Here is a 25,041-nt window from a genome sequence, read left to right as displayed (position 1 = left end):
AAATGTACATGCTTTGTGTAACATGAGATGGAGAGTTATCCATAATACATTAATATTTTTTAAAAGCAAGTTACAGAAGAATATATTTTTAAAAATCCCATATTTGTTATTGAAGAATGTATTTATCCATATTTATGAGTGTTTATGTACATATGTATACATATCGTGTGTGTGTGTGTGTGTTTATGTGTGTGTGTGTTTATGTGTGTGTGTGTGTGAAAAAATTAACAATAGATACGTCCGAGAAGTAGGTACTAACTGGGGAGATTTTCAACATTTGCATTTTTTAATTTGTTACAATATATCCATTTTTTAAATGACAGAGATGGTAGGGAAAAATGCAGAAGGGAAGCATTTTGGAAGTTGTATTCAAATATTAAATTAATAATCATATCTGGGTTCATTTAACCATCCCTTAGGTTTCGGAAAGATTACACTTAGAAACTTACTTTAGTTCATGAGCATGTGATAGCTCTGCCTCACATTATCCACGAATCATTAAACATAATCTTCTGACAGTCAAACTCAAGTGTCTTTTTCAGTCTAGTTTCCTGTTTAAGTATTTTACTTTCCTCAAAAATAATTTTTGATTTATTTTCTTCACTCCTTACAACTACGAGCCAGAACCACCACTCCCAAATCAACTTTATGGAAAAACTATACATCTGACTCTGGCTATAAGAGCCAGAAATATAGTTATAGGACCTTAGTTTCCATTTTATAGCTGAACAACAGGGTGTTGCTTTTTTTTCCTTGGCCTTCACCACTACCATTGGCACTGTTCAAAAATCACCACGACCTGGCAATATTAACAAGCAGGTGAGGGCTTCTGCCTCCTGCTCCCTTTCTCAAAATCCTCAAAATCATGCACTATAAATTTACAAAGAAAAAAGAAATGACTCCTGCCCCTAAGGGATGCATTGAATAATTTTCTTTCATAGCATAATCTAGTGGCTAAATGTGTAAGTAGTAGAAAGAGACTGCCTAAGTTCAAACCCTGTCTCTATCATTTATTGGCAACGTGACCTTGGACAAGTTACTCAATCTCTCTAACCCTTAACTTTCTCATCTTTAAATGGGTTTCAAAATACTCTCTACATCACAGGGTTGTGAGGATACATGATGTCATATAGTTAAGTACCTTAGAATGATGTCTGCCATATAATAGAGGCTCAATAAATATTAGTTAGTAGCTATTATCATTATCCTGTTTTCATCCACATTATCTTGATCCTTTTCATAGAGAGTATTAAGGCCTACTTTCAAAGGACCATTGAAGGTGACTGTCTCTAGGCATAAAAACCTTCTCTATTCTTGTCTTGGGACTGACTCCCCAAATACTGGCCTAGTCCTCCATTTCCTTGGGTGCCAACTCTCTAGTCATTTTCTCTCTTTTATTAACTCCTCTTCTTTCTCCTGTATGGCAAACTGATGGAGGCAGATGTACCCGTCCCCATCCAAAATTTAGTTCAGATGCCAAAACTGATGATGCCATACATATGACAAAAGGGTATGAAGTGATTTATTACTCACATAATGAGGCTTTCTAGAGAAAGATGGGCAGGTTCCCAAGCAGGTCTGAAATGAAAAATGGCTTGAGAGAACAGGAAGGGGCTACTGGCTTGCGTTTTTATGGTAGCTAGGGGGTGCAGCTAGGGTGAAGGCTGCCTGTCGTAGGACAGGATGCATGGTTTGAACTTTTCACAGGTGCCAAAAAAGGGAGACCTAGTCTTTTTTATGAACTTGCTCAGATGTAGGGCAGAAGGAGAAGTTGGGCTTGAGAGCTTTTCTCAGTCAAACATCAAAAATAGAATCAGACTCCTCTTTATTGTACTACCCAAAATGAAGTCTCCACAACGTTCCAAGGCAGCACCACCTTTCCTGTTAGGGAAATGGACTCCCCATGACCTGCAGGTTCAACTAAAATACCACCCCTCGTCTGAAACCACAAGGCAGAGCAGCAGTTTTACTTCCTGGCTACTCCACCCTGCCCCCACCCCACCAAAAGGAAAAAAAAAAGGTGTTCTCCAGAAAAGTATGAATAAAGAAAGGATGCAGTTAACTACTTTTATTTCAAGTGAATAATGAACAGAAAACCATATACAGTAATACTGTCTTTCTTTTGAATTTCTTTCACAGGTTTTCCTTATTTCTTTTCACCTGACAATGATTATATGAAGTTGTAAGTTCAGATAGCTGTTATTGTACTCTACAGCCATCACTGAAACTCTCGGTGGTATACAGTAATAAATTGGGGCTGTGATATATGTGATACAAAACAATGAGAAACTTAAAAAAAAGTATATTTTAACTTTATAATGTACTATGCGATGCATCTTTTATTACTCCTGGTAATGAAATTGTTTGATATTCCTGAACATGTATCAACTGACTGTTAGAAGCTTAGAGCTAGGTAAGGAAGAAAAAGATAATGAACATTGAATTGAGAATAGGATTCTAAGAGTGGAGTCTGCCAGTTCAGTGTGGGTTGGCCAGGTGTATTTCGCAGGCCAAATGCCTAAGTAGTTAAGTGATCCATCTAATAGGTTTGCCATCTTGGGTTTCTAAGAAATTACCACTGAGACTAGCAGAAGGGTTTTCCAACTCTGCAATATCTATGATTTTTATTTTATAACTTTTGACCTATAGTCCCTGTATTTTGAATAGTGTTGTCTGAAAATAAACAGAATTTATCATGGAAAAAATAATCATAATCTTGCTACTTATTCATAAAAGATGTATTTTCTTGTTTCCTCATTTATTGCCGTATTTAGTAAAGATTTAACAAGTTTGGCACATAGTTATTGTGAAATAAAGCAAGGTAATATACAATAGAATGTATGAGAAAAAAAGAAAAATAAGGATAAGGTATTATATATCCTGGTACGTGGTCATTAAAGAATGGTGCTCAGAGAAGTCTGGTAGATGTCTGAAAATTTGGCTTTAAACTTCCTTGTAGTCAATGGGAGAGGTAAACCTGAATAAAAGGTGCGTGTGGATGTGACCACAAATGGTGCTTTTAATTAGCACAATTAATCAATATTACCAACATGAGTTTATATAATTTCAATAAGAAGCAAAGAAACATCAGTTGGTTACTTTTTTTGCAGATTTGCCATACACAAATTATGGTATTCGTGAGACTTTAAAATTATAAAACTAGCTTATGGATGTCGTTTTCTTTCCCCTTTGAATCCCCAGCAGTCTCCCTCCCAGGTCAAAATCCAATGACCTAGTGCCTACTGTGAATCTTTTCATTCAGATAAATGTTTCTTTTCGTTTGTTATAGCTAATACATGGTTTGCTGGCTCTTTTATGCCATTATTAGTCATGTACTGAAGACTCTCCCTCTTGCAGAAGCGCCACAGCACAATATATTGTGGAGAAAGATCTTTAGAGGCCATCCCACAAAATATAACCGCTATTCATCCCTAAACTGCGGGTTTGGAAGTTAAAGGGGATCTTTGAGTCAAATAATTAAGCAGACTGCAGTTCAGCTGGTTGAACAAACATTGACGGAGTGCCAGGCCCAACTAAATGGAGACGAGTATGTCAAATTCCATGTCCCCAAGGGCTTGGAGTCTAAAGAAGCAGGTCATTTCACTGAGTGCAGTGTTTCTAAGGGGAAGCTTGCTCTAATGAAAACTTTGGCTTTTTTCCATAGGTTGGTACAATAGGCTTTTCATCAACTTTGTGCTAAGGAGGCATATTTTCTTCTTTGTGCTGCAAACCTATTTCCCAGCCATACTGATGGTGATGCTTTCATGGGTTTCATTTTGGATTGACCGAAGAGCTGTTCCTGCAAGAGTTTCCCTGGGTAAATCTTCCCCATCTTTATAAAATACTAACACGGGAGAAAGTTCAAGGGAGGTAAATGAAATGGGTCATACATGGAGAGGAAAAGAGAGTGGTGGCTTACTAGGGATAGTCAGAGATGAACATCCAGGTTGCAGTTTTGGTCTTGACATCCTCAAGGGCAAATTGTCATTGAGTTCTTTCCTTGGGAACCCAGATTTTAGGGATGAAGTCTTTGCTGACTGACCTGCAGTTGGGTGACAGTAAAGAAAGGAGGTGAAATTATGAAGCATAAACAGCTTCACTTTTAAAGCTTATCTCTTTTCTTTTTTAAGGAAACCTCCCCATGCATTATACAAGTCCATTTAACTTTTCATGACAAACCCTTATATCACAGAAAGGAAAACCTTCAAACTAATTCACACTATACTGTTAGTGTATTAATAATAAATTACCATGGTGGGTTAACAAGAATGTGGAGGGGATGCTTGAATTTGAAAATATGAATACTGATTAGAAATTAGGATGTAACTAAAAGGCCCAAATCAGAATCAACCACAGTGGAATTTCAGGTACAGTGGCATATTAGTTGGCAAGAGATTTTAGGTGGAGAAACGTTGCCAGCCTCATTAAGTCACTAAACAGGGGTGATTATCTACACCATCTAACATGCTATATGCCTCTGTCACACACACTGATTTATGGGAACCATTTCAGACCCACTTAGCAATTATTGAGATCTTAGAAAGTGGAAGATACCAAGCTAAGCAGTTAGATGACATGTTACTTAATGAGAACCCAAGAGATAATCCCACTTGCCTTTTTTGCTGGTCAGGGCAGAGCCCCCTCATTTTTATCTGATTTTGTTCTTTCATTTGTGGTGCTCTATCTAGAGAGAAGATTGTTACTATTATAATAATTGTTACAATTATTGTAATTATCACACAATTCATTCCAGAAAGGGTGGTTTGTAAGTTAATGTTCACAAATTATATGCATACTTCAAAAGATCATTTGAAAGACATAAATTATTAATATTAACAATTTGCTCACCTCCTTTCCCTATTAAAAGATTCAATCTACAAGTATTTGAGACTGGAATATCTTCAAGGAAAAAATACCATCTGAATAAGTAATTAAATTATTTGAACTGTTTCTTCACATCAGAGCATGTGCCCTAACCTCAGTGCTGCAGTGTGGCAGCATAGACCCAAATACAAGACTAAGGGCACGTTTCCAGCCCTCAAGACACAATGAGAAAAGAACTCAGTCTATAAACGTTTATGAACATGATTTTCAATCAGATTTCTGAACTTGACTGCTCTGCTCTTACACTGTGAAAATGACAGCAATAAGAGCTACTTCCATGGAAGGGTGGAGTGAATTGAGAACACTAAAACACTTTTAAGACACCCTTGAAAGTCTCTGCTTCTTGCAACCACATCTGATCCCTTAGGGTTAGGAAATTGCTATGCAGATGTACGTGAAATTCATGCAAATCAGAAGTGTAACTCTCCCACTTTTTAAAAAAATTATTTTAATAAGAGAACAGTACTATTCCTATAAAACTATTACCCTCTCAGGCTTTTGCTTCCTACCACCCTCAGTTTTTTTTTCAAAGATACTTTGCCCTCCGCTTCCCTAGCTCTTTGCAAATGCTGTGCTGCCCAATTCTCTGGAAGGTCCCTATGAATACCTATTCATCTGTCGCACTTACCTTTTCTCTTCTGCCTCCTTCCTTCACCTTCTCCACGGCATTTGACATTATTAGGCATCCTCTCCAAATCTACGACCAACTTTAGTGGTCAAGAGTTCCAGCCTCATCTTCCTCATCTGCAAAATGAAATTATTCATACTACCTCCTAAAGGTCACTGCGAGAATTAAATGGGAGAATTAATTAATTTAATCATGTCAACTGCCTAGCTTGATGCCTGACCCATAGTGTTGGATAAAACCAACCACACACACAATGCATTAGTTTTCAATACTCTCCACCAGTCGAGTTTCTTCTCCTCCCAAAGACTTTTCTTTCCTTTTCTCCTTCCTGCTTTTTCTTCCACTGCTTAAGTGTAAGTAACTCCCTCTCAAGGATCTGCTCACTTTTGACTCTTATCAAATGGAACAAACTTTTTTATTCCAACTTCTATCCCTATGTAAGCATGTTCCATTTGGTTACTTTCAGTTGTATGCTGGATTTCACCTTCAGGTACTACAAACATTCATCCTGTTTAGAACCGAGTCTTTCCTTGGGAACCCAGACTTCAGGGATGAAGGATGTGCCGACAGCCCTGTAGCTGGATGATGGTAAGGAAAGAAGGTGAAAGTATGAAGCATAAACAGAATCACTTTTAAATCTTATCTTTTCCTTTTCTAGGTAGTCTCCCATACATTACCCAAGTCCGTTTAGCTTTTTGTGACAAACCCTTACATCATGGAAAAAAAGAACCTTCAAACTAATTTACATTATACTGTTGGTGTCTTAATAACAACTTACTTTGATGAGTTAGCAGGGAAGCCGCTTATTCTCTTCACTTTCCTCATTCTGTTGGGGGCCTCCCAGTTTGTTGAGCCTTTCATATCTGAAACCTCAATTTCCTTCTTAATCTTTGGCAGTGATTCTCAAACTATGGCCTTAGGCATTTACAATCTTAAAAATTAACGAGGACCCTAGAGAGCTTTTGTTGCTGTGGGTCATGTCTATCATTATTAGCCGTATTAGATATTAAAATAGAATTTGAAAACATGTATTAATTCACTTAAAACTAGGAATAATCAATTCGTTACAAGTTAACATGGTAACATTGTATGAAGCATAATTATTTTTTCTAAAACAAAAACATTTAGTGAGAAGAGTGTCATTTTTAAACATTTTTGCAAATATTTAATGTCTACCTTTATCGAGGGCACTGGATTCTTATCTCTATTTCTTCATTCAGTCTATCGCAATAGGTTTTGGTTGAAATATAGAAAGAAATCTGACCTCATCAGATACATAGTTTGAAAAGATAGTGGTGTTTTAATAGTCTTTCCACATAATTGTGGATAGCCTCCCTTCACATTACACCAAAACTCAGCAAGCGATAGTTCCTTAAAGTTTAATTGCAATGTGCTATCTGAAACCATGTCAACAAATATTTTCTACTGTGTTAGATTGCAATCCATTGGTCTGTCTTACATTTTGAATAGATTTTTCACTGATGCATTGGTCATTGGGAAAATATTGGTTCACTGAGTTATACACATCTTCTAAATGTTTACATAATTCATTATACTGGTTTGCATCATAATCTCAAAAAACACAATACCAAATGCCATAATCGTGAATGTTGAAATCCTGAAAGATCAAAATCCCTAAAGTCTAAATCCCTCAAGTCTAAAATCTCAAAAATCACAATCACAGGATAATTACATCATGTTAGGCCAGTTACTATGCACTATCTTATGCAATTGCCTATAACCTATCACTGTAATACACTGTTTCATACATGAAATTTTCTTTTCAGTTTTTGGTCTGTTTTTCTTTTTTTTTCTTTTTTTTTTTTTTTACTATTTTAAATTGTCAGAATTATATTATAATTTTCTACACTATGTATTTCATCTTTGCATCATTTCTAGTAGTAGAGGTATAAAGAAGTTAGACTATTAGAGAATTCTAATTTGTATTATGCATTTTTGCAAATTTAGCTCCATGAAAGCGCTTTATCAGATTAACTTTGCATGTGAGTATTGTGCATGTGTGTAAAAATGTTGAAACTTTCTCAATAAATGAGACATGTCCTTTTTGTACATCTGCATTTGTGAAAGATAAAATTTCATGAGATCTCAGCTCTTTGGGTGACTACATATGTGGTGGTGACCATCACGGTTTTTGATCGATCCTCAGAAGACTTAGGTTGTTCATCACGGTGTTTCAGATGACCACAGTTACAAAGCTGGGTGCCCACAATGACCTACCATAGTGATATGCATTTATATGTTTCCCTTTTGACCTATTTCTTTATCAATACGGTTCATCTGCTCATAGCTGTTCTGCCTGTGCAACTGTTGTTAGTATACCTGAATGTTTATGCTCACAGAAATACGTGTGTTATTATTGCCTATTTTACTGTGTAAAGTGGCTTATGAAGTGTTATGTCTTTTTTATGTTTCTTAAATAACCTTTTTAAAATATAAATAAATAGCTTTTCAATTTTTCAAAATTATTTTTAGAACAATATTTTCAGGATTTTCATCTTTCAAGATTGTGATTTTTAGTATTTTAGACTTCAGAGATTTTGATCTTTTGGGGTTTCAACTTTGGGATTATGGAATCTGGAATTGTGTCCTTTGGCATTATGATTGGCTCCTCCTCCCCACCTGTCTTTCTCTGTCAAAATCCTCCCATCCGAAAGCCTTTAGTGATGACTCCAAGCACACATGGTCTCTGTCATCTTTGAACACATGGCACTTTCTGTATCTCCTAAGTAGCTTACTTCCTCTATTTCATGTTTTGCTGTGGAACAGGAGTGGCTTATCTTTTGGCCTCTATTAGAATGTGAGCTCCTTAAGGACTAGGATCACTATTACCATTTTGTTGTTGTTGTTGTTCCTTCAGTGAGTAGCACAATATCCTCCTGCACATAGTTCATGTTCCGTATGTAGTTGTTAAGTTGCCAGTGTTTAGACCACCATATTTTTAGTTACTAACTGGAAACGATAAAGGGTGATTCATTTGCTGGTGAAGGCCCTGCCACATTTGCCATGTTTCACGTAAAGAACAACAGAGGGTGCGTAGCATAGAAGTATCCACTGTGATTAGGCAATTCTCGTAAGAGATAATAGCTAACATAACTTGGAATGTGTGATAGGTCAAAAATACGATTATGTCTCTCCATTCAATTATGTGTGGAGAGAGTGTGAGACAATTATAAGGTTGTTCAAGGCTGTTTAAATATTTCACTTTCTCCTCTCATTTCCACTTCCCTCTTTCTTTCTTTGCTTCCAAAATTCTTGCTTGATCCCTCTACATGAGGTATGCCATTCTCTATAGAATGCATTAAGTAATGGGCTCCTTTACTGGAAAACAGATATGGCAGAGGAAGACAACCAAAGTTTTCAGGTCTGTAGTCACTCTCAGAGAAAAAAACGCCTCCTAACAGAGGATATGCCATATGCTTGGAAAAGTGAATACTTAGGCAACTGGATAAGAGCAGTTCGTTTAACCATCACAGAGATTATGATAATTTCTTTCTTTTTTTTTTTTATACTTTAAGTTCTAGGGTACATGTGGATAACATGCAGGATTGTTACATATGTATACTTGTGTCATGTTAGCGTGCTGCACCCATCAACTCGTCAGCACCCATCAACTCGTCATTTACATCAGGTATAACTCCCAATGCAATCCCTCCTCCCCCGCCATGATAGGCCCCAGTGTATGATGTTCCCCTTCCCGAGTCCAAGTGATCTCATTGTTCAGTTCCCACCTATGAGTGAGAACATGCGGTGTTTGGTTTTCTGTTCTTGCGATAGTTTGCTGAGAATGATGGTTTCCAGCTGCATCCATGTCCCTACAAAGGACACAAACTCATCCTTTTTTATGGCTGCATAGTATTCCATGGTGTATATGTGCCACATTTTCTTAATCCAGTCTGTCACTGATGGACATTTGGGTTGATTCCAAGTCTTTGCTATTGTGAATAGTGCCGCAGTAAACATACGTGTGCATGTGTCTTTATAGCAGCATGATTTATAATCCTTTGGGTATATACCCAGTAATGGGATGGCTGGGTCATATGGTACTTCTAGTTCTAGATCCTTGAGGAATCGCCATACTGTTTTCCATAATGGTTGAACTAGTTTACAATCCCACCAACAGTGTAAAAGTGTTCCTATTTCTCCACATCCTCTCCAGCACCTGTTGTTTCCTGACTTTTGAATGATCGCCATTCTAACTGGTGTGAGATGGTATCTCATTGTGGTTTTGATTTGCATTTCTCTGATGGCCAGTGATGATGAGCATTTTTTCATGTGTCTGTTGGCTGTATGAATGTCTTCTTTTGAGAACTGTCTATTCATATCCTTTGCCCACTTTTTGATGGGGTTGTTTGTTTTTTTCTTGTAAATTTGTTTCAGTTCTTTGTAGGTTCTGGATGTTAGCCCTTTGTCAGATGAGTAGATTGCAAAAATTTTCTCCCATTCTGTAGGTTGCCTATTCACTCTGATGGTAGTTTCTTTTGCTGTGCAGAAGCTCTTTAGTTTAATGAGATCCCATTTGTCAATTTTGGCTTTTGTTACGGTTGCTTTTGGTGTTTTAGACATGAAGTCCTTGCCCATGCCTATGTCCTGAATGGTATTACCTAGGTTTTCTTCTAGTGTTTTCATGGTATTAGGTCTAACATTTAAGTCTCTAATCCATCTGAATTAATTTTTGTATAAGGAATAAGGAAAGGATCCAGTTTCAGCTTTCTACTTATGGCTAGCCAATTTTCCCAGCACCATTTATTAAATAGGGAATCCTTTCCCCATTTCTTGTTTTTCTGAGGTTTGTCAAAGATCAGATGGCTGTAGATGTGTGGTATTATTTCTGAGGACTCTGTTCTGTTCCATTGGTCTATATCTCTGTTTTGGTACCAGTAGCATGCTGTTTTGGTTACTGTAGCCTTGTAGTATAGTTTGAAGTCAGGTAGCATGATGCCTCCAGCTTTGTTCTTTTGACTTAGGATTGTCTTGGCAATGCGGGCTCTTTTTTGGTTCCATATGAACTTTAAAGTAGTTTTTTCCAATTCTGTGAAGAAAGTCATTGGTAGCTTGATGGGGATGGCATTGAATCTATAAATTACCTTGGGCAGTATGGCCATTTTCACGATATTGATTCTTCCTATCCATGAGCATGGTATGTTCTTCCATTTGTTTGTGTCCTCTTTTATTTCACTGAGCAGTGGTTTGTAGTTCCCCTTGAAGAGGTCCTTTACATCCCTAGTAAGTTGGATTCCTAGGTATTTCATTCTCTTTGAAGCAATTGTGAATGGAAGTTCATTCCTGATTTGGCTCTCTGTTTATCTGTTACTGGTGTATAAGAATGCTTGTGATTTTTGCACATTAATTTTGTATCCTGAGACTTTGCTGAAGTTGCTTATCAGCTTAAGGAGATTTTGGGCTGAGACAATGGGGTTTTCTAAATATACAATCATGTCATCTGCAAACAGGGACAATTTGACTTCTTCTTTTCCTAACCGAATACCCTTTATTTCTTTCTCTTGCCTGATTGCCTTAGCCAGAACTTCCAACATTATGTTGAATAGGAGTGGTGAGAGAGGGCATCCCTGTCTTGTGCCAGTTTTCAAAGGGAATTTTTCCAGTTTTTGCCCATTCAGTATGATATTGGCTGTGGGTATGTCATAAATAGCTCTTATTATTTTGAGATACGTTCCATCAATACCGAATTTATTGAGCGTTTTTAGCATGAAGGGCTGTTGAATTTTGTCAAAGGCCTTTTCTGCATCTATTGAGATAATCATGTGGTTTTTGTCTTTGGTTCTGTTTATATGCTGGATTACGTTTATTGATTTGCATATATTGAACCAGCCTTGCATCCCAGGGATGAAGCCCACTTGATCATGGTGGATAAGCTTTTTGATGTGCTGCTGGATCCGGTTTGCCAGTAGTTTATTGAGGATTTTTGCATCAATGTTCATCAGGGTTATTGGTCTAAAACTCTCTTTTTTTATTGTGTCTCTGCCAGGCTTTGGTATCAGGATGATGTTGGCCTCATAAAATGAGTTAAGGAGGATTCCCTCTTTTTCTATTGATTGGAATAGTTTCAGAAGGAATGGTACCAGCTCCTCCTTGTACCTCTGGTAGAATTCAGCTGTGAATCCATCTGGTCCTGGACTTTTTTTTGTTGGTAGGCTATTAATTATTGCCTCAATTTCAGAGCCTGCTATTGGTCTATTCGGGAATTCAGCTTCTTCCTGGTTTAGTCTTGGGAGAGTGTAAGTGTCCAGGAAATTATCCATTTCTTCTAGATTTTCTAGTTTATTTGCGTAGAGGTGTTTATAGTATTCTCTGATGGTAGTTTGTATTTCTGTGGGGTTGGTGGTGATATCCCCTTTATCATTTTTTATTGTGTCTATTTGGTTCTTCTCTCTTTTCTTCTTTATTAGTCTTGCTAGCAGTCTATCAATTTTGTTGATCTTTTCAAAAAACCAACTCCTGGATTCATTGATTTTTTGGAGGGTTTTTTGTGTCTCTATCTCCTTCAGTTCTGCCTTCTGCTAGCTTTTGAATGCGTTTGCTCTTGCTTCTCTAGTTCTTTTAATTGTGATGTTAGAGTGTCAATTTTAGATCTTTCCAGCTTTCTCTTGTGGGCATTTAGTGCTATAAATTTCCCTCTACACACTGCTTTAAATGTGTCCCAGAGATTCTGGTATGTTGTATCTTTGTTCTCATTGGTTTCAAAGAACATCTTTATTTCTGCCTTCATTTCATTATGTACCCAGTAGTCATTCAGGAGCAGGTTATTCAGTTTCCATGTAGTTGAGCGGTTTTGATTGAGTTTCTTAGTCCTGAGTTCTGGTTTGATTGCACTGTGGTCTGAGAGACAGTTTGTTATAATTTCTGTTCTTGTACATTTGCTGAGGAGTGCTTTACTTCCAATTATGTGGTCAATTTTGGAATAAGTGTGATGTGGTGCTGAGAAGAATGTATATTCTGTTGATTTGGGGTGGAGAGTTCTGTAGATGTCTATTAGGTCTGCTTGTTGCAGAGATGAGTTCAGTTCCTGGATATCCTTGTTAACTTTCTGTCTCGTTGATCTGTCTAATGTTGACAGTGGGGTGTTGAAGTCTCCCATTATTATTGTATGGGAGTCTAAGTATCTTTGTAAGTCTCTAAGGACGTGCTTTATGAATCTGGGTGCTCCTGTATTGGGTGCATATATATTTAGGATAGTTAGCTCTTCCTGTTGAATTGATCCCTTTACCATTATGTAATGGCCTTCTTTGTCTCTTTTGATCTTTGATGGTTTAAAGTCTGTTTTATCAGAGACTAGTATTGCAACCCCTGCTTTTTTTTGTTCTCCATTTGCTTGGTAGATCTTCCTCCATCCCTTTATTTTGAGTCTATGTATGTCTCTGCATGTGAGATAGGTCTCCTGAATACAGCAGACTGATGGGTCTTGACTCTTTATCCAGTTTGCCAGTCTGTGTCTTTTAATTGGATCATTTAGTCCATTTACATTTAAGGTTAAGATTGTTATGTGTGAACTTGGTCCTGCCATTATGATATTAACTGGTTATTTTGCTCGTTAGTTGATGCAGTTTCTTCCTAGTCTCGATGGTCTTTCCATTTTGGCATGTTTTTGCAATGGCTGGTACCGGTTGTTCCTTTCCATGTTTAGTGCTTCCTTCAGTATCTCTTGTAAGGCAGGCCTGGTGGTGACAAAATCTCTAAGCATTTGCTTATCTGTGAAGGATTTTATTTCTCCTTCACTTATGAAACTTAGTTTGGCTGGATATGAAATTCTGGGTTGAAAATTCTTTTCTTTAAGAATGTTGAATATTGGCCCCCACTCTCTCCTGGCTTGTAGAGTTTCTGCCAAGAGATCTGCTGTGAGTCTGATGGGCTTCCCTTTGTGGGTAACCCGACCTTTCTCTCTGGCTGCCCTTAAGATTTTTTCCTTCATTTCAACTTTGGTAAATCTGGCAATTATGTGTCTTGGAGTTGCTGTTCTCGAGGAGTATCTTTGTGGCGTTCTCTGTATTTCCTGAATTTGAATGTTGGCCTGCCCTACTAGGTTGGGGAAATTCTCCTGGATGATATCCTGAAGAGTGTTTTCCAACTTGGTTCCATTTTCCCCCTCACATTCAGGCACCCCAATCAGACGTAGATTTGGTCTTTTTACACAATCCCATACTTCTTGCAGGCTTTGTTCATTTCTTTCTCTTTTTTCTTTAGGTTTCTCTTCTCGCTTCATTTCATTCATTTGATCCTCAATCGCTGATACTCTTTCTTCCAGTTGATCGAGTTGGTTACTGAAGCTTGTGCATTTGTGTCATATTTCTCGTGTCATGGTTTTCATCTCTGTCCATTCGTTTATGGCCTTCTCTGCATTAATTATTCTAGTTATCAATTCTTCCACTCTTTTTTCAAGATTTTTAGTTTCTTTGCACTGGGTACGTAATTCCTCCTTTAGCTCTGAGGAGTTTGATGGACTGGAGCCTTCTTCTCTCAACTCGTCAAAGTCATTCTCCGTCCAGCTTTGATCCGTTGCTGGCGATGAGTTGCGTTCCTTTGCAGGGGGTGATGCACTCTTATTTTTTGAATTTCCAGCTTTTCTGCCCTGCTTTTTCCCCATCTTTGTGGTTTTATCTGCCTCTGGTCTTTGATGATGGTGACGTACTGATGGGGTTTTGGTGTGGGTGTCCTTCCTGTTTGTTAGTTTTCCTTCTAACAGTCAGGACCCTCAGCTGTAGGTCTGTTGGAGATTGCTTAAGGTCCACTCCAGACCCTGTTTGCCTGGGTATCAGCAGCAGAGGCTGCAGAAGATAGAATATTGCTGAACAGCGAGTATACCTGTCTGATTCTTGCTTTGGAAGCTTCCTCTCAGGGGTGTACTCCACCGTGTGAGGTGTGGGGTGTCGGTCTGCCCCTAGTGGGGGATGTCTCCCAGTTAGGCTACTCAGGGGTCAGGGACCCACTTGAGCAGGCAGTCTGTCCATTCTCAGATCTCAACCTCTGTGTTGGGAGATCCACTGCTCTCTTCAAAGCTGTCGGACAGAGTCGTTTGCATTTGCAGAGGTTTCAGCTGCTTTTTGTTTTTGTTGTTGTTGTTTAGCTGTGCCCTGTCCCCAGAGGTGGACTCTACAGAGACAGGCAGGACTCCTTGAGCTGCTGTGAGCTCCACCCAGTTGGAGCTTCCCAGCTGCTTTGTTTATCTACTTAAGCCTCAGCAATGGCGGGTGCCCCTCCCCCAGCCTTGCTGCTGCCTTGCTGGGAGATCGCAAACTGCTGTGCTAGCAATGAGGGAGGCTCCGTGGGCGTGGGACCCTCCCGGCCAGGTGTGGGATGTAGTCTCCTGGTGTGCCTGTTTGCTAAGATCCTTGGTAGAGCACAGTATTGCGGTGGGAGTTACCCGATTTTCCAGGTGTTGTGTGTCTCAGTTCCCCTGGCTAGGAAAAGGGATTCCCTTCCCCCTTGCGCTTCCCAGGCGAGGCGATGCCTCACCCTGCTTCAGCTCTTGCTGGTCAGGCTGCAGCAGCTGACCAGCACTGATTGTCAGGCACTCCCTAGTGAGATAAACCCAGTACCTCAGTTGAAAATGCAGAAATCATCTGTCTTCTGTGTCGCTCGCGCTGGGAGTTGGAGACTGGAGCTGTTCCTATTCGGCCATCTTGCTCCCCCACCCCATTATGAGAATTTCTAATGTCAGTTATCTGTACTCTTGCACCACCTTCATGAGAAAATGGCTGTCAGTTTCTGGTCATAGAGAAATGTTAGAATGTCAAGCCCCCTTCCTTTCCTTCATATCATGTAATATTTTCTTTCTGCCTAGGCCTATATGAAAAATATTTTTACTCACTTGAAGGTGAATATAAACACCCCCCACCCTTCAAAACAACTACCTGCAACACAGTTAGTGAGGGGGTGAACAAACTCAGTGGTTTCATAAGTGATGCCTGTCTGCCCTACTGCTCTCATACCCATCAACAAAACTCTCCACCATGCATGGCTAAAAATAGCCAATGAATCTGGCAGATTCATGAGTCTCCCCAGACTAAAGGGTTCTTAAGTCCCCATGCATGTCTTTAAAAGTTGATAGGGTGAGGCTGCAAGAGCCCAGGGGAACTGAGTCAAAGGGTCAGACTAAATATTTTCTAATAACATTTTCCTAATTATGCGTAGCAACATCAGTAGCGGGGAAGATGATTTGCTAATCCAAACACATGACCTTCCTTTGACTAAATGGTTGCTTCGTATAATTCAAAACTCCTTTATTGGGATGTTAACTTTAATGGGTTTGGAAGGAATACTATTTGTCAAGATTAATGTATTTTTGAGGGGTGGCTCAAGACATAATAAGTGTATTTAATGTGGCTATAATACTCCCGACTTCAGGTTCTATTGCTTTAGGAATTTACATCTCAGTTTGCTCATCATTCACTCCTCCTACCCAACAATCCCTCCTCTCCACTCTAATTCTTTGTTTTTTTTTTTATTCATCTTAAAGAAGGAAAATCTAGAATGCTGGTTTTAAACTAAATAAGGCTATTGTAAATTAGTTGGATTAAGCACCCTTTAAAGAAAATGATTAATAGTTTATTGCTTTCTGGCAAATATAGATAGTGCAATTCCTTTTTATTTGCCCAGTAGTTATCAATTTCAAGTACATGATGAGACCAATCAGGCATACACATTTGTGTGTTTGTTCAAAATCCTTATTTTGTCCACTAAGCTCCATATTACTGCACATTGAAAAAATAATAAGTTCTATCATTTGTATCTTAAAAAAACAATAAAAGAAGACATTAAAATTTTTTTAGCTGGGCACAGTGGCTGACGCCTGTAATCCCAGCACTTTGGGAGGCCAAAGCGGGCAGATCACCTGAGGTTTGAGTTTCAGAGCAGCCTAATCAACATGGAGAAACCCCCTTTCTACTAAAAATACAAAAGAAGCCAGGGTAGTGGTGCATGCCTGTAATCCCAGCTACTCAGGAGGCTGAGGCAGGAGAATCACTTGAACGCAGGAGACAGAGGTTGCGGTGAGCCGAGATCGTGCCACTGCTCGCCAGCCTGGGGGACAAGAGCAAAACTCCATCTCAAAAAACAAAACAAACAAACAAACAAAAAGTTTGAACTAATGAGGTTAGCACCTAAGTGGGAATATTAGTTCATGATTCCTTCACTTCCTACCAGTGAAATGTTGAAGAGAGTAAGACATTGGCATACTGAAAATGTCAGTATGGTACAGTAAAGGCACAGTGCCTTCTTTGTACCTCTTGGCATAATTCTGCACTCTGAACAGAATTTGCATTCTGCTCTGACAAAATATGGGGTAATCCCTTAGGCACTCTCGGCTCCTGTTTCGTTTCTGCTATGTGTGGCTAATTATTTACCTAGATGTGTGGTAGGCAAACATTTGATAAAAGTAAGTAGGTTTTATTTAATAATCTTGGCTTCAGCTATATCTGTAATGTTAATAAAAATTCCATGCTTAATAAAATTCCATGCTTCATGTTCATTCTTTGCTTCATGTTTATGTAGCCAGTATGTTTCAGAGCCGGAGAATACAGACAGAACCCTGTGATATGCAGATTGTTGATAATACCATTGTTGGGGGAAACCTGGGACTTGATGAGACAGTGGCCTGTGTTCAATGTTAAGAGCATTAGGTTTCTTATTCTGGAGTTCAAATTAGTGTGAAGGTGAGATTCCAAGTCCTCCCATGGTACTGTCAAATTGCCAAGTTGTGTTGATCTTGATCATACAAACTAAAAACCGTATTTGAAATAGAATGGCTCTATAGAATTGCCATTGTGTTTGATATGGGACTGTCTCAGATGAGAGCCTAACAGAATTATTACCGGAAAGATAGAAAGGTGTTGGTGAAAGCAGTCCACATGCTGTGGCTGTACATTTAGGAGTAAATCACAGTGCTCTTCCTGCTGTTTGGGACTCTGTCTGTTGACATTACAATGTCCTCACAACTTACAAAAATCATTAAGGATTCCATTTGCACCTCCCTGGTGGGAAATTAAGAAATAAAACCATGCCAGCCAGTGTACATTTCAAATATTTACAATAGTATGCTTTCTCTCCAGGCGGTACTCTCGCAATATCCCTCTGAGAAATTAGTGTAGATATTGAATGGCCCTCCCCATGGCCAGCATTTTATTAAGGAAATCTCAGAGTCACTTATTTCTCCATTTTCCCCAGAACCTTGATCTTCTTACCTCTGATGATCATGCCAGAGAACAAAGAAGTAAAAGGAATAGGGGAAAAAAGGAAAGGGAAGAGGGAAAGTAGCAGAAAGGGAAAAGGGAATAGAAGGAAAGGGAAGCATGAAATATTAAAGGTAGACATAAAGACAGGTTATGAACAGTAAAAATTGTGAAAGAATGGGAAAGGTTAGAGGAAATGATTTTAGAATTTTTTTTTAATTGAATACATGTTTACCTTTCTGGCCTGCTTAGAAGAGGCCCCTCTGAGGGTGGAAAACAGAAATGTCAGACTCTGATTTCTGTGAAGGCTTAAATGGAGTAAAGCAAACCTTCTGGACAATAGGGTGAGGGCAAGAAAAAGAGACAGAAAGAAAAATCCAATAAGAGTGTTTGTTTAGGCTCAAGATATGTACTTGGTCAACATGCACACACCTTCCGTCCTCTTGGATCACCAGGTTGATATTGTTCTAGAAATGCATCCCCTGGTGTGATTCAGCACCAGATCCTGGAAATGAATGTCTATATCACTGAGCTTGCCACTATTCTCCAATGGCAGGAATCACCACAGTGCTGACCATGTCCACGATCATCACTGCCGTGAGCGCCTCCATGCCCCAGGTGTCCTACCTCAAGGCTGTGGATGTGTACCTGTGGGTCAGCTCCTTCTTCGTGTTCCTGTCAGTCATTGAGTACGCAGCTGTGAACTACCTCACCACAGTGGAAGAGCAGAAACAATTCAAGAAGACAGGGAAGGTACAGCCTTGCTTTGACTATCAGATCCCTTGGGGAATGTGGAAAAGACTACCCTTATCTGTCATGCTGTCTTGACAGTGTTGTAAGCCTTTCTGTTAAGTCCATATGCTTTTCAAGAGGCAAGTTGACAGTATGGTGACAATTTAACATTGAACCTTACTGTCTGCTCTGTGCTGGCTGTTTTCTCATCCTCACTCATCTTCACCAGGAGGTTTTGTGTGTGCAGAATTTCTTTCAATATGCTCCTTTCCCCCACCTGTACCCTTTGAATATAAGGGGTTGACATACAAACCACATTCTTTCAAGTGCATGATCATGATAATAATAATAGCTAACACATAATAGGGGTTTATTATATATTGGCATCATACGAACCATCTAACATATTGTGTCAGTTAACTCTCATAGTAAGGTCAGTATTTTATTGCCCTCATTTCACAGAGGTGAAATAAATGCAGCTGGGTGGTAACTTGGCCAAGGTCACACAGCTGAAGAGGAATCAGGCGTTGCTTCTGGGTCTCCTTGACTTCAAAGGCTGTGTGTGCACTCTCAACCAATAAATGATATGTTTCTCTCCACCGAGAGCCAGCATTTACTTTTCTCTTCTTGTCACTCGGGAGAGTGGTAGAGCATAAAGGGAGGTTCTTCCCCCGACAGTATCCTAGAAATGAGGTGCCTTCTGGGCTCTCAATGTTATCCATGTTTTTTGTGACATTGTTTAATAAATGCAGATAGATTGCTCTCTACCTGCTTCATTTCACAGAGGATTTGGGCACCAGTTTCCTACTTTTTACAAGAACTTACATAAGATATTGTACTTCAGAAACTTAACTGATAAGAGTCATTCGTTTCTAGTCTACACTTAAGAGAATAAACACACATACACACACATATATATGTGCATATAGTATATATGTATACATACACATCCTATATAGAGAATAGCTATACACGTATACCCATAACTTCAATGAAATCTATTCACATTGGTTTAAGGTTTTTTTTTTTACATGAGCTTTTATACACACCCAAACATTATTTAATATTTTTTCTACTTCTGAGAGCATCTCATACTTTCAGAGTGTTTTTATACCCTCTTCTCACACCGAACTTTCATGTCAACCCCCGGTATAGATCTCGCAGAGATTATCATCTCTATTTTATAAATGAAGAAGCAGAATTCTAGTGAAATGAAGTGATTTGCCAACAGATTCTCAGCCAACAGAACTGCAGTTGCAATTCAGATATGGAATGCTCACTTCATCCTTTGATTTTACATCCTTTGAGTCAAAGCTCTAAAAATAGCTGATTTTGTTTTCTTGCAGATGCTTTCATTTCTTTGCTAGCAGCATGTGACTATGTTTGCCTGTCACATACATACCCGCAGTAAGTGCTATGCAGGTGTAAGGAAACCAGGAGCTGTTAGAGCAGTATGCGGCAGTGGTGCGTAGGCATCACCTGTGTCCTTGTTAAACTCTAATTCAGGAGGTCTGGGGTGGGACCTGAGACTCTGAATTGCTAATAAGCTCTAGGTGATGCTGATGCTATTGGTCTATTACCCATACTGGATAGCAATGATTTGGATAGTCTGTGAAGTGAAAGGTGACAGGAAAAATGTGTAAGGAGGGAAAGAATTTTCTTCGTGTTTTATTTTGTTTTTATACGGGGAGTGGCTAACACAAGAAATAGGCACTGAAGTACTTTTGGCTCACCTCCATCTAGTCCTTTGACTCAAAAATATCTACAACTCCCTGCCCCCACCTGCCACACAACATATGTTCACACTGCCTGATTGTTTTATACTTGTTGATATTATACACCATCTTTTTGTGTACCACTATGCAGAACTTCTTTCCAGGTAATAAGCATCCTCCATTTTAAAAATTATTTTTCAATTTTTAATTGTAAAATTACTATAACTTAGATTTTATAATCTGAATTGATTTTTTAAGTGTGCAGTTCAGTAGTGTTAAGTATATTCACATTGTGGTGCAACCAATCTCCAGAGCTCTTTCGTCTCGCACGACTGAAACTCTATACCCATCAAAGAGCAACTTCCCATATTCCCCAACCCTCAGGACCTGGAAACCACCATTCTGAGCATCCTCAATTATCTCAAATAAATGCAATTATCTCAAAGGAATGTCCTATTTGCCATTCATGTCTTAGTGGGACAAAACGAAGAAATGATTGAAGTCAGAAGAAGAGATGGCAGGCCAGGTGCAGTGGCTCACGCCAGCACTTTGGGAGGCCGAGGCAGGTGGATTTCTTAAGGTCAGGAATTCCAGACCAGCCTGGCCAACATATGAAACCCCATGTCTACTAAAAATACAAAAATTAGCCGGGCGTGTGGTGGGCACCTATAATCCCAGCTACTCAGGAGGCTCAGGCAGGAGAATTGTTTGAACCTGGGAGGCCGAGGTTGCAGTGAGCTGTGATTGCACCACTGCACTCCAGCCTGGGTGACAGAGGAAGACGCTGTCTCAAAAAAGAAAAAAAAAAAGAAGAGGAAGTCTTGATGGCAAACCAAATCCACCACATCCCAGCTTTGTGTTCCAGGTTAAGTTTCCTAAACCCCTTCTGTGCTTACACAATGGTGTCATTTCTTCCCCATTTACTTCACAGGGCTGTTGTGATGATCAAGTGATATAATAAAAGGGCCTAAAACCTTTGCAAATAACGTGCTATACAAATGGAAGTTCTTATTGTGAGTGGTGCCCAGAACACCTGCCCTGACGGAATAAGAGTATTACTAGGAAGAGTGGGAACAAATCCAGTGAGATGAGATCCCTTGGAAGAAATAGGATGCAATGGGAGGGGCTGGGTAGAAGAAACGTCTGTGGGTTTGGGGGCTAATAGATGACACCTCTCTATACATATGGATTTGGAAGCCAGTATTAGGGAGCCAGTTGTGGGAGCCAGATATATGGATATAACAATGTCAAGCAGTTTGGGGAATGTTGCTTAGATCTGTGAGCAGTAGGGCTCACTAATAGTTCATCACTAGCTTAAATGTACTCACTGTCTTGGTCACTGGCAAAACAATGTTCAGGCCTATCCCTGGAAGGACAGTATCTTTTCACTTCATTTCAGAGAAGAGACCTGGACACCAATGCAGACACCAAATGGAGGACTCTAAAGGGACTGAGCCAAACATGCCAGTGTCTTCTCCCAGACCACTACAGTAGAGTGACCGAGGGACGATGAGAAAGGGCTGGAGTGTTAGGCCTCGCAATGGAGTTCCTCTCTTTGAAAACAAATCAGGCAAAACTTGTTTTCATCACTCCCCTACCACCATTACCACTACCATCCACCACCCACCACCATCATCCACCACCCAGCACCATCCACCCTCTACCACCATCCACCAACACCACCACCCACCACCCACCACCACCACTGCTCACCACCCATCACTTACCACCCACTACCACTGTCTACCCCAACCACCATCCAACACCACCACATACCACCTGCTCACCCACTGACCACAACTTATTACCAACCACCACTTACCACCTGCCACCACACCATCCCCCATATCCACCACCACCATCCCCACCACCCAACACCATCATCAACCACTGTTCACCACCATCCACCACCACCATCCACCAATACCACCACCATCCACTAACATCACCAACCACCACCCATCATATCAACCACCATTACATCCTACTATCACCCACCACCATTATCCAACACCATCATCTACCACCTTCACCCAACATCCACCAATACCATCCCAACACCATCCACCACCATCACCACCCCTCACCACCCACCACCACCACCATATACCCTCACCACCATCTACCACCTACTAACACCACCAACCATGACCACTACCATCTACCACCCCCACCACCACCTACCACCACCACCCCCATTCACCACCACTACCACCACTCACCACCCACCACCACCATCCACCACTACCACTGTCCACCGCTACCACCATTCACCACCTACCACCCACCACTCACCATCATCCATCACCATCCACCATCACCACTTACCACCACCCACCATGACCACCATCCACCACTACCAAACACCACCATCGTGAGCACCATCTACCATCACCACCAGATACCAATACCTACCACCACCATTCACCAACAGTCCCACCACCACACAACACCACCCACCATCTATCATCCACCACCACCATTCACCACCACAACCATCCATCACCACCATTCACCACCACCACCACCCACCACACACCGCTACCACTCACCACCTCCATCATCTGCCACCACCATCCATCTCACATTATTACCATCCACCACCACACACCACTACCACCAAGTACCATCATGTTCATATACACATTCCTACCGCCTCCCTCGCTGAGATACTCAGAACTAGAAGAACAGCCGGTCTGGAAAACGTATCCCTGGTGCTGACCATTGCTCAGAAAGAGGAAAAATAGCTATTTTCTTTCTTGGCTGGGTGTGGTAGCTCATGCCTGTAATCCCAGCACTTTCGGAGGCCAAGGCAGAAGGATTGCCTAAGCTCAGGAGTTGAAGACCAGCTTCAGCAACATAACAGGACCTCGTCTCTACTAAAAATAAAATAAAATACTATCTCTGCGGATGTATCTATTATGTGTACGTCTGCAGGGGGTGCCCAACAGTGATGGTGCCTTTGCAGACATATTACTCTTCGGGTCCTAAGGTTTGGCTTTCATGCTTTCCATTGCCCCAGTATGGCAGGGCACTCCAGGCCACTTCAAGCCCCATCTGGGCTGGAACTGGTGTCGGGGGAGCCTTGGATGAATCGTATGCCCTGGTGTTGGTGTTGCCTCGCTCCTCTGAGCTCTTCTTTCTGATCAAGCCCTGCTTAAAGTTAAATAAAAGAGAATGAGTGAAAAGAAAATTAGCCTAGTATAGTGATGTGTGTCTATAGTCCCATCTCCTCAGGAGACTGAGATGGAAATGATCACTTGAGCCCAGGAGGTCAAGCCTGCAGTGAGCTATAATCACACCACTGCGCTCGAGCCTCGATGATAGAGCGAGACCCTGTCTCGATACATAAAAAATAATAATAAATTTTAATTTAAAAGTTTAAAAAAGGGACAACATAACTCAAGTATGGGTCCTTAATTAGTTCACTGACTGCACAAAAGAGTCTTCATGTCTTTTGAAAAATATTAGATTTTTAAATCACTATAAATCAAATACATGTTTTGGCAGAATTTATCCTGCAGCCTCCAATTTGAATTCTGAATAACTTCATCCAGTAGTAGCCTCTCTCTATTTGTTCATTTTTGAACTTCCCTATGAATCAAGAAGTGATTTTGTTTTCTCCAAGAGCAATTAGTAACAGCTGCTTTGTAGACACGGCTCTAAACTAGTGAGAACTGCTATCTTCCTCAGAGTGAAACCTTAAAGAAAATTTTAGTTTTGAATCAATCAGGCACTGGAGCCAGAAAGCATTGATAATTTGTTCCTTCAGAAAAATAAACCAATTCTGTGTTGTTTAATTGGGCTATGTTAGGATCATTTATAGGTGCTCTTAAGCAAAAATGGGAAGGCCCGGCTAATTTGCATTTGAATGGAGCAGCTAAAATCTTTCCTTATCCCATCCCCAAGCATAAATGGATCACCAATGACATAGTTTTAGTTTTGGACCAAAAAATATATATACAGTGACTGAGGATACTGCTATATTTTCTACAAAGAGGAAAAATAAGTTGAAAAACAAATCCAATTGGCTTATATTGCTGTTCTGATAAATCATATTTAACTTTATTAACATTATTTACTGTAATTCCTATTTGTAAAACCATATTCAAGACCTACTTAAAAAATTTTTTTTTGACAGATTTCTAGGATGTACAATATTGATGCAGTTCAAGCCATGGCCTTCGATGGTTGTTACCATGACAGCGAGATTGACATGGACCAGACTTCCCTCTCTCTAAACTCAGAAGACTTCATGAGAAGAAAATCGATACGCAGCCCCAGCACCGATTCAACTCGGATAAAGAGAAGAAAATCCCTAGGAGGACATGTTGGTAGAATCATTCTGGGAAACAATCATGTCATTGACACCTATTCTAGGATTTTATTCCCCGTTGTGTACATTTTATTTAATTTGTTTTACTGGGGTGTGTATGTATGAAGGGGAATTTCACATGTATACAACTTTAAAGCCAGACGATGTTTTGAAACAAAACTCTTGAATATGAGGTGGGTAGTCCTAGATGGAACTGGGAAAGAGCCAGTCACCTCTCCTGTCCTAATGAAAATTTGAAAGCTGACTTATTTACATCTAAGAAAGAGTTTAGGCCCTAGAAAAGTTGGACTCCATAAATAAGAGTCACAGGCATGTGTATTATGGGAAAAACAGTCTTCCATTGGGAAGGGCTTTGTAACTACTTCATGTGAACCCTCATTCTTTCTTCATGAAATGTTCTTTATTTAACTAGGGAAGAAAGCTGGACTATAAACAATAATTCAAGGATATTTGGTTTCTTACTGCCAGCCAAGTGCCTGGTTATCTACCAGAGCTCAACCATCCTTAGGTAAGAATACCTACATTGAGGTAGTATCACCTGCA

At 39.9% G+C, this 25,041-nt stretch overlaps 1 protein-coding gene across 1 annotated transcript in view; it reads left to right on the top strand.

Annotated features, from left to right (window-relative positions):
* Positions 1–24,603, top strand: part of GABRR3 (gamma-aminobutyric acid type A receptor rho3 subunit) — a 54,629-nt gene extending 30,026 nt beyond the window's left edge. Inside the window, exons 7-9 of the mRNA XM_025377450.1 lie at positions 3,665–3,817; positions 18,272–18,468; positions 24,304–24,603. Coding sequence (XP_025233235.1) covers positions 3,665–3,817; positions 18,272–18,468; positions 24,304–24,603 — 650 coding nt within the window. The remainder of the gene's footprint in view (positions 1–3,664; positions 3,818–18,271; positions 18,469–24,303) is intronic.
* Positions 24,604–25,041: the final 438 nt, after the last annotated feature.

The sequence above is a fragment of the Theropithecus gelada genome, chromosome 2 (genome assembly GCF_003255815.1).
Source record: "Theropithecus gelada isolate Dixy chromosome 2, Tgel_1.0, whole genome shotgun sequence".
Classification (NCBI taxonomy): Eukaryota; Metazoa; Chordata; class Mammalia; order Primates; family Cercopithecidae; genus Theropithecus; species Theropithecus gelada.
Note: the sequence above shows the minus strand (reverse complement) of the source record. Positions and strands in the feature narration are given on the sequence as shown.